The sequence below is a fragment of the Mangifera indica genome, chromosome 16 (genome assembly GCF_011075055.1).
Source record: "Mangifera indica cultivar Alphonso chromosome 16, CATAS_Mindica_2.1, whole genome shotgun sequence".
Lineage (NCBI taxonomy): Eukaryota > Viridiplantae > Streptophyta > Magnoliopsida > Sapindales > Anacardiaceae > Mangifera > Mangifera indica.
Window position 1 is genome coordinate 11,208,679 of NC_058152.1, and position 9,996 is coordinate 11,218,674.

The window sequence follows — 9,996 nt, forward strand, 5'->3', positions numbered from 1 at the left end:
ATAAATATGAACACAATAAAGGGTCTGCGGACCAAATTATGAAAACGATGAAAGGTCTGCAGACCTATTATGAATATGAATACGATGAAGGGTCTGCGGACCAATATGAATAAGAATACGAATTATGAAAAGTCTGTGAACTTATGATGAATATGAATAAGAATCGAACCAAGTCACCACGAATGTAGGTGACACTATGTGACAAAGGCTAAGTACAAATTTTATGTTTTATTTATTTATGAGTAATGTTTATGAACTATTTTAAGATTATCCCTTATGATTGATATAAAATATTTATGTTTGTTTCTCCTTAGGATAATGAATACGAACTTGTTTATATTGTTTTTTTTCTTAAAATTTGTGGAAATGTTTTAGTTTCGTTATAGTTAAGGAATATCAAGGGCTTTATTTATTTATTTTAACTAATTATTTTGAAAATAAAGAAGTTTTATGATGTTTATTTATTAAAAAGTTATGTATTATGTTTGTTTTTATTTACCGAGTTGACGGCTCACACCTCGTCTCCTTTATTTTGCAGAATAAGTTTTCTAGATTAGCTAGGAGGGGTGGAATAAAATGAACTCAAGCTGAGTTGGGAGATTGAAGAGTTTTGATGTCTAGATTTTATTGTTTATGAATATTGTAATTGTGAATTATTTATAAGATGTGATTATGTTTAATTATTTTATTTTTGGGGATTATTTTGGCAAAAATAAGAATATATTATGCTATAGAATTATTTTTTTTTTAGAATGAAGTCGTGGATTAAATTAGTTTTGTATTTTCAAGTGAGGTTAGAATTTGGGGTGTTACACTTAGCCTTGGATTTCTTTGCCTTTTTTTCACTGTGGGATTTGATTTGAGCCATGGTAGGATTTGCTTGTAAAGGAGCAATTGGTTTGTCTTCAGTCACAGTTTCCCAGAGATCATAGGCTTCAAGAAAAGCTTGCATCTTCACTGACCAAATGTGGTAGTTTTCACCAGAAAAGATGATAGGAGGGTTTAAAGGTAGGCTGCTGGATGCCATCTGTATTATAGGTTAAAAGTGGTGTTTTGGTCCTGTAAGATCAACTGCAGCTTTGATACCACTGTTGAAAAAACAGAGCAATAGTAATTGAAAAACAAGAACACAAAGTGAATGAAAATATCAACATACTTTTATTTCATTGATTGCAGAATTTATACACAAAGAAAATAACATACTTCCCTAAAGACTTGCCACTAAACGTAGTGGATAAAAAACTGAACTTGCCACTAAACATAACGGATAAAAACTGAACTTGCCACTAAACATAGTGGATAAAAACTGATGAGAAAATGCTGCCATTAATTGACCCATATGCAGCCACTAACTTCAGAAAAAATAGCAACTAAACCTTGACAAAGTCAAGAGAGAAAATGAAGGGAACAGAAACTGGAAAAAAAACTGATTAAAAACAATATGCTGAAATTAAAATGCCAATTGTCTAACAATGCAGCTGGGTTTCAGAGCTTTGCTATTTTGGGTTTCTATTTTGCTTGTAAACATTGGTTTTAGTGGAGCAACCATATTTTATGATACAGGGAATTTCTCGACTAATAGCACTTATGAAAAGAACAGAAATCTGATTCTCTTCTCTTTTGCTTCTAATGTCACTCTCCGTGAAGGGTTTTTTTACACTGCAAGTATAGGTGAAAAGCCTGACAAAGTTTATGCTCTTGTGAATTGCAGAGGAGATTCTTCTGTAGAAGAATGTGCTAGTTGTGTCAGTTCTGCAGCCAAAGATATTGTGAATAAATGTTCGAACCAGAAAGAAGCAGTGGCATGGGGAGGGAGTGCTCAGTGCGTTGTGCTCTACTCAAACAGCGCATTTTTTGGAAAAATGGCAGAGGATCCTATGGCTGGAGGAAGTTATGAGAGTAATATGAGCTTGAACATGACACAGTTTGATCAGATTTGGAAGATTCTGATGAATCGGTTGTTGAGGGAAGCTGCAGCTGGGTCTAATAATTCTACAAGAAAGTTTGCAGTTGGGGAGGAAAATGTTATAAGCTTTGCGAAGATTTATGGACTTATGCATGTACTCCTGATATTTCAGAGACTGATTGTGAGGATTGTCTTGGTCAATCTGTGGGATTTCATGAAAGTCACTACCATGGGAAGCCCGGTTGCCTCATTATGAGACCTAATTGTTTGTATATCTGGGATTTTGACCCTTTCTATAATGCCAATCTTGTTTCCATATCACCATCTCTTCCTTCTCCATTAGATATCCCAAAAGGTATGTTTCAAGTTACTTTTCTGATATGAACTTTACAAACGGAAATCTTCTCCTTTCTTCAACAGTTTATGATCTCTCGTGAATCTCTCAGTAAGATTGGAACTCAGATAAGTTCTAATGGATCTTGTAGAATTCTCATAAATTTCTTTGATTTCTAGAAGGGGATACTTATTCATCTGCCTTTCTCTTTCCATAAATAGCTTAGGACATTGAGAAATATTCTGAATCTCTTTCCATAAATAGCTTATTCATCAGCTGTTGAATCTCTTTTTGATTGATCAATGTGCAATATTCTGAATCCTTATATTTTATTCATGTGTGGTGGAGATGTGTTTCCTTATAATGACCATGTACACATTTCTCTGGTTTGTCGATGCAGGCAAAGGACACATTTCATCTAGAACTGTCATAATCATTGCTTCTTCTGTACTAGTTATCACTATAGCATTTGTTGCTTTCACTTTTGTCCTTGTTATACAAAGGAGAAAGACAAAGGAGGAGATCATAAGCAACCAGGACACAGAAGGTATCTGATATTTTCTCTGCTATAACACCAGCTGCTAATTAACTTCATTTCTATTTGAACTCTCACTTGTCACTCTTATTGTTTAGATGGTGATGAAGTTGACAATGTGGAATCTTTGCAATTTTACTTCAACATTATCAGAGCTTCCACAAATGGCTTCTCAGATGATAGTAAGGTTGGACAAGCTGGATCCGGTGCTGTTTACAAGGTAAATATTAAGTGTTTTGGTCTAATAATCTCACCCACTGGTCATTGTTTATGATTCAATAATTTGGTTTATTGTCAAGATATTATCCGATTTAAATACAAAATTCATCCCATTCATACCCAATATCTCTCCATATGTTTTGGCAATGCAGATTTAGCCTAGGGGTGTCATATGTTCATTAACCAAAATGCCTACTGATTGTCAATCAAAACGGATTCAATTCTAAGTTCTTGATTTCTTGAAGCTATGCAATTTCAGGGGAGGCTTCCTGGAGGACAGGACATAGCTGTAAAGAGACTGTCTAGAGATTCTGGACAAGGAGATCTTCTTGGTCTCCAAGCTTCAACATAGGAACTTGGTTAGACTTTTGGTTTCTGTTTGAGAGGAAATGAAAGGCTTCTCATCTATGAGCTTGTGCTAAATTCAAGTCTAGATAACTTCATATTTGGCATGATTTCACTGCTTTTTTGCTTTTATTTATTATAATCTCGTGGTTTGTTCTTGACCTGAAATTGTATAATCTGTCCAGATCCAATAAAGACTCGATACAAAATTATAGGGGGCATAACACAAGGACTTCTTTACCTTCATGAATATTCTAGGTTTCGGGTTGTTTATCGTGATCTGAAAGCTAGTAATATTCTTCTAGATGCTGATATGGTTCCAAAAATTTCAGATTTTGGAATGGGGAAATTCGTCAAAATGGATCAAACTCAAGGCAATACAAGGAGAGTTGTTGGGACCTTGTAAGTATACATTAAAAGTATAACTTAGACCTTGCTAAATGAAATTAATCAAATCCATCTATGGCCATTTTCAGTGGATTTATGGCTCCAGAATACCTCAAGTATGGACAATTCTCAGTCAACTCTGATGTTCTTAGCTTTGGGCTGCTGGTCCTGAAAATCATCAGTGGTCAAAAGAATATTTCCTTTCATAATGAAGAGCAAGCACAAGATCTATTAACCTATGTAAGTAAATATAGGTCTAAGCAAATCCCATCACTTAAGCTGCCCAAAACCAAAGTTGTGATCGACTGTGTCCAAAGTGGACAATTTTGATACTGGGTCAGCTGTTGGATCAAAATGTTACAATTTCTTCTTTAAGGTTTAACTAACTATTAATATTTTTGACAGGCATAGAGAAATTGGAACGAAGGGATGGCTTTGAATTTGATAGACACTGGTATGAAAGTTGGTTCCAGCAGTGAAGTGATGAGATGTATTCAGATTGGGTTGCTTTGTGTTCAAGAAAATGTCTCAAATAAACCTACAATGGCTTTAGTTGTTCTCATGCTCACTAGCTGCTCTTTATCGGTCCCGGTTCCCCTCAAACCTGCATTTTTTGTGCAACCATACTGTGATATGGATGATTCAGAATCACCTATGCTGGATCGCAATCAAAATCATGTTCAATTTTCCTTGAATGAGGCTTCAATTACTGAACTAGAGGCTCGTTAACATGTTTTCTACACATGAAAAGTCTGAACAAGAAGCATTATTAAATCATAAACAAGCCTTGTTTGTATTGAATGTACCTGTTCTAACTAATGAGGGTAAAGTTCAGTTATGGAAGCTTCATTTACAGATGAAGGCATGTATTTGCTTGAAGATTGAACTGCTTCCAGACCTGATTCCGAAGGACTTTGCCCTGTCCTGCTAAGTATGAGCAATACAGTTGCTATCATAGGTCTGTCGGCTGGATCTTCCTGAACACACAATAATCCGATATGGATGTACTGGGTGACTTCATTTTGATGAAAAGATTTGCCTAGACTTTGATCTGTTAGATCCAACGGTGTCCCGTCCCTCCAAATTCTCCGGGGCTGGAACAAATTACTTAATTCTCAGAACAAACCGATAGACAGACAAATTGAAGTAATCTGAGTTCGTTCGTAGAAATGGCAATTTATCTGACCTGGCCTGCTCAGCCTTTCTCAACAAACAACTCAATCACTGTTATAACTCTTCTATGTCGAATCAAACATTGCCATTGTTCAGTTTAGTGGACAGTGGAATACAAATATGCTGGTAGTCCAACTTGGTGAGTTTTGCTGTTTTATAATCTCTATATAGGTTTCTTCACACTGAAGATGGAGATTCGCTTTGCAATGTCCTTGGTTTCATATAAAGATGGGGACTCACTGCCTAACGTCCTCTACCGTAACCATGTTCATGTATTTTTTCTGCAGGAGTTGATCAACTTCTTACCTTACTGTTATTTTCAGAGTTTTTCACAAGCATTAGGATGAGGAAAGGGTTTAGTCCAGAATCTTTTTTCAGGAATGATAGTTGTATAAATCGACCCAAGAAAAACTCCTAACTTTCCATTGAAATTTGGTGATTAAGTTCTTCACTGTCTTTTGTTTTGTTCCTGGTTTCAATTATATGATCATTATGTGCACAAAAGAGTGCTGAAGCTATAAGCTTGTAATTTTTTCCACATTTACTTAAGAAAATTTACTCGGAATCAATTCAATAACGAACGAGATCATAGATTCACAAAACAAAATGGGCATTTACAGTGGCCATTTTCCATTATTAAACATTAGAGCATTGATTTTGTGGATGCCAATCTCAGAGATAGGCTCAATCGGCTGCTCATCTCCCTCTGGTATGGAAACAGAATTTGAAGGTTCTCTGCTGAATTCATCTGCAGATCAATAGAGCAGAGTATTACACAAAATGTACTATCAGCATTGTGAAAGATGGCTAAAATGTTTCGGAAAAAATGATTATACTTTATATTCATCTCCATGACTTGAAGTCTATAGAGACAGCTAGATGCTTTGTTAAAATACATTGCCAGAGAAGCAGGTCAGAGGTCACAGCTTACCAAACATTGTATTCAAGGAAGTTGATGAAGGAGTCAACATGAAATTGAGGCCAATGTAAAAAGATAATGCTAATACTAGAGTCACCATAGCATAAGCTGGCACCGCCAATGCCCAATACCTGAAAAACAAAATTGCCAATAGGGTCAACATTATCAGCCATATAACAGTTCAAAGTAAGTCCATAGAGAGATCACACAGCAAGAAATGAGTTAATTTCATCTTTCAGTTCATGTATTGGACAGGCTATAGTGTTTATTCATAGATTGTAATGATCGAAGATTTTCATCTCTGTTTATCTCATTCAATATTCAGCTGACCTGCTAGGGTAGTAAGAAATCCCAATGGTGTGTAACAAGCGTTGAGGAACATATGCCCATACCAAGAAAAGAACTGTTGACAAGAAAAGATCAAAGCGTTAGAAAGCCATGAAGCCTTGAATAAAACCTCGTCACAATTTATTCATTAAAAGCCTTAATCTAAAGTCACAAGTACTTGTTAATGAAATTTGAAAAGCACTTAAATTGCTGAGAAAATGAAAACTTGTTATATATGAAATAACAAACGATCTTCTTCAATACATTATATGAAGTAAAATTCTGATCTTTTCAAGATTATTAGTGTTTGAGAGCTTTCCTTAACATGCTTTCTTTTGGCACAATAAAAAATAACTTATGATTTATAACTAAATGCAACAATTAACAGAAAGAACTACAAACACCTGTAGTGACAACTGTGGTGATGGATCCAACAAAGCCATAAACTTCAGAAGTCTTGGGACTGAACCCGGAATAAGCCTTGCCATCATGATCTAAAAAAGATACAGTTGCTCTCCTTCTCTTCGTAAAACTTAATATTCTTCTTGGACTATTAACCGAATGTTGATCTTCCATCACCTTCCTCTTAAAACTTTAACTTCTACTCCTGAAACCAATAACCCTAACACAGCTCCAGCAACCAATTTTTTTTAAAACTTGATGATAATCCAATTCTCAGAAAAAAAAATTCATGAAAAGAAACAAAATTAGCTGCGAAATGAAAGATGATTTTTAAATTTTATGAGATTAAAAAACCCAAAAAAATTAAAAAAAAAAAAACCATAAATGACCATGATCTAATTATCCAAAATTTTAGAAGGATCTGTTGCATTGTTATTACGTTTACTACTAATCACTAAATCTTCAGCTAATAATCAAGAGCTTAATAACAATATTTGAGCTCTAATATTATTTTATTATCATTTTTAATGACAACAGAGTTTGAGAAATGCTCTTAAACTTCAATAATGGAAAAAGCCAAAGACCATAGCAAATTTATTTCATTACAAACACCAAATCTTAAACAACAATGAACACAAAAACTAAGCTGAACCCAGATAAAAATGTGGGGAATTTCAATACAGGACCTCTTACTTTAATACTTTTCAGTAAAGTTACCTAAAAGTTGAGCTAGAAATTGCCAAAATTGTTACAAATGAAAAAAAAAAGATGTATCAATGAAAACCCACAAGAAAGACAACTATGGAGGATCATACAAACCTGTTTAGGTTAAAAATGGGTTTGTTCAACAGTCAGAATCATCACAAAAGATTGCATGATATGTGAAAAAATAAAAAATAAAACAAATTAACGGTCTAGATCTGAAGAACAATAAAGGTTTTACTTTTACGCTGCATTTTGAACGAAGAACGAATTGAGAGTATCCCGAAGGACGAAGAGGAGAGCTCCTTGTCGGGTCCCAGATTCATAATCCTGGAGATTAATATTTGTGGGGTAATTATTGTCAGTGAAGATAAAAAATCAGAATTTCTAAAACCCCCACCTAATTATAAATTTTTCATCCTGCACCCTCACTCCCCACGCCCTAATGCCGATAATGCTATGCTGTAAAACTACTTCTTCAATGAACTTGGAAAAGGCACCCAAAGATGTGATTAGTTACAGGAATAACCACTGGACATGTGTGTAGGTGTTCCTCACTCAATCGAAGCAATTTGTCCGTATCTCACCCTTGTAATGGGAAGAAGTGACTTCTTATCATGGCATGACACAATTGTTATCTTATCTTCTTTGCAAACAGTAAGAGTGTAATAATTTATTTTCATTGCGCACACACACATATATATAAAATTTTAACACAAAATCACTTTTAAAGAGGTTCACTATTTTCTTTAATCGATTCTCTAAACTTAAACCTTTTTTATGACACATTTTTTATAAAACTGTGTTCGTGATCTATTAATATATTTTCTCAAAATTGTTAATAATATAATTATAGATATAGACTCTTAAGTAAAAAGTTAAATCATGTTAAAAATTTTCCTATATTTAATCTAACTTACTGCATTACAATTGTGACGTTTTGTACTATTGTTTTGTCCTTGAAATATCCTATTCAAAAATACGCACATGGACTTCACTTTTAATAAGTGAACTTTTGGGTTATCCTGCCTATGGAGGGAAACCCAACCCAACACATACTGTAACCATTAGCTGATGTTACAAAATTCTATAAAAGTAATGCGTACAAGAGAGTAATTAACTAAAAGACATGCTAGTGTCTCTATGTATATGATTGACTAAGTTCCATATATATATATATATATAGAGTCATAAAAGGAAAAAAATAATATGAAAATTTTTAATTGAAATATAATTTTAAAGATTTATTCATATTTTAATCAAAATAAAAGTAAATGTTTACAATAACATAATTATTATGATTGGAAAAGAATAGATAACTTTTGTTTGTTGACACAAATACAAATAAGAAAAATCTCTTGTAGATACTAAATGGATTTATTGTTAAACGAAGGTCTTCTCATTATTATAAGGTAGGATATATGACGGATAAGGGATATACTTGATCATTGGTCTTGCAGCTAGTCGTCGATCTAATTTGCTCGAAGAAATTCTCTTAAAATGATGTTTATTAGGAAGATGCCCTATAAAATGATATCCTTTGCGGAGAATTCAATTGAATTGGCTGGTCCGGGTTTTTTAAAACATGACATCAGTGTTTATAGATGAAGGTTACCTACTGAACATTTTCCTTTTTTATATGGAGAATTCTCCTGTTAGTGGGTTGGTTTCAATAAAATATATACTAAAGATTGTCCTCAGCATTTTCGTTATCATCATCAAAATCTCTTTGTTGCTTGATTATAAAAATTCATTACTTTTGGACTATTAGTTTGAAGCAGGTTCCACAAGGTTCAACAAAGCCAAAAAAAAAAAAAAAAATAGATAAACAATGAACCAGAGTACATAGCTTGACAATAATGCTTTTCACTTGCAAATGAGTTGCTGTTCAGTCAATATATAAATTGTATGTTATGGTTCATTGTAACACCCTATTTAGGGGAAAAACCCCTAGCGGTAATTATCTTCTTTTTTTTTCTTTTTAATAAAGAAATGATAATAATAACCTTAAATACAATTTGATGCGTATGAAGAATCATAACGAAATATTTATTGAAAATCAATGAGTGTGCCAAAATATCTCAAAATAAATTAAGTAATTATAGATAAACTGATAATTTTGGAATGCATAAATTCCATAAAGTAAATGATTATAATAATGAACAAAACAAAAATAAAAATAATTGTACCCAAAAACATAGCTTAACGTGTTGATCCACTCCCCTCCTCGTTTGCCATATTATTTTTCCTACTTGCAATACCCCAAAATAAATATATGAGTTGTAAAACTTAGTAGACCTTTATAATAAATTTGATATTTTTTATGAATATTTTCGATGGAGTCTCACTGTCACATGCGTCTCTGACACACCCGATTGGACACCCGTCTCAAGTGCCTCTTACGCCATTGTATTGGACGGGTATCCATTTTAGATACATTGTATGTCTATTTTCATCAAATCCGAACACTCGTCTTAGGTATCACTCACGTTATCATCATATATCGAGTTAATTCCACTTTCTCTTTATTTGGAATCGAGACATCTCATCAATCGGTTCAAACATACTCAAGACCAAGATATCACATCAATCGGCTTGTAACAAAACTTATGACTACAAGAGATTTTAATTTGGTAGGGAGGAACGTAACTCATATATGGTGTTGCCACCCAAATCTAATTATTATATAAAAAAAAATGCATTTCCTTTCCAAAGATTAAGGTTGGATTCGAATTGAGTTTGTTCGA

At 33.7% G+C, this 9,996-nt stretch overlaps 2 protein-coding genes and 1 pseudogene across 4 annotated transcripts; 2 read left to right on the plus strand and 1 right to left on the minus strand.

The window, feature by feature from the left end:
• Positions 1-1,619: 1,619 nt before the first annotated feature.
• Positions 1,620-5,340, plus strand: LOC123199568 (annotated as a pseudogene).
• Positions 3,802-4,455, plus strand: LOC123198947 (putative receptor-like protein kinase At4g00960). Its single transcript, XM_044613753.1, has 2 exons — positions 3,802-3,966; positions 4,138-4,455. The coding sequence occupies exons 1-2, from the start codon at positions 3,802-3,804 to the stop codon at positions 4,453-4,455; spliced, it is 483 nt and encodes a 160-aa protein (XP_044469688.1).
• Positions 5,341-5,444: 104 nt separating the features above from the next.
• On the minus strand, positions 5,445-7,624 carry LOC123199569 (phosphatidylinositol N-acetylglucosaminyltransferase subunit P-like). Of its 3 annotated transcripts, none has more exons than XM_044614601.1 (5): positions 7,491-7,624; positions 6,550-6,752; positions 6,149-6,221; positions 5,831-5,949; positions 5,445-5,647 (listed from the first exon to the last, which is right to left on the minus strand). In XM_044614601.1, exons 2-5 carry the CDS (start codon positions 6,719-6,721, stop codon positions 5,514-5,516), a joined length of 498 nt encoding a protein of 165 aa, XP_044470536.1. In that variant the 5' UTR covers positions 6,722-6,752; positions 7,491-7,624; the 3' UTR covers positions 5,445-5,513. The 3 variants fall into 3 exon arrangements, with proteins under 3 accessions (XP_044470536.1, XP_044470537.1, XP_044470538.1); XM_044614602.1 differs by having other exon boundaries at positions 6,550-6,767; positions 7,491-7,619; XM_044614603.1 differs by having other exon boundaries at positions 7,367-7,493.
• Positions 7,625-9,996: the final 2,372 nt, after the last annotated feature.

What these genes read in the sequence shown, in the direction of transcription:
- LOC123198947 (XM_044613753.1), top strand. Translation starts at nt 3,802, where the DNA reads ATGGCCATTTTCAGTGGATTTATGGCTCCAGAATACCTCAAGTATGGA. An exon ending in CACAAGATCTATTAACCTAT is followed by an intron (nt 3,967 to 4,137) that starts GTAAGTAAATAT and finishes TGACAGGCATAG; the next exon opens with AGAAATTGGAACGAAGGGAT.
- LOC123199569 (XM_044614601.1), bottom strand. Translation starts at nt 6,721, where the DNA reads ATGGAAGATCAACATTCGGTTAATAGTCCAAGAAGAATATTAAGTTTT. An exon ending in CACCACAGTTGTCACTACAG is followed by an intron (nt 6,222 to 6,549) that starts GTGTTTGTAGTT and finishes TCTTGTCAACAG; the next exon opens with TTCTTTTCTTGGTATGGGCA. An exon ending in ATTTCTTACTACCCTAGCAG is followed by an intron (nt 5,950 to 6,148) that starts GTCAGCTGAATA and finishes TTTGTTTTTCAG; the next exon opens with GTATTGGGCATTGGCGGTGC.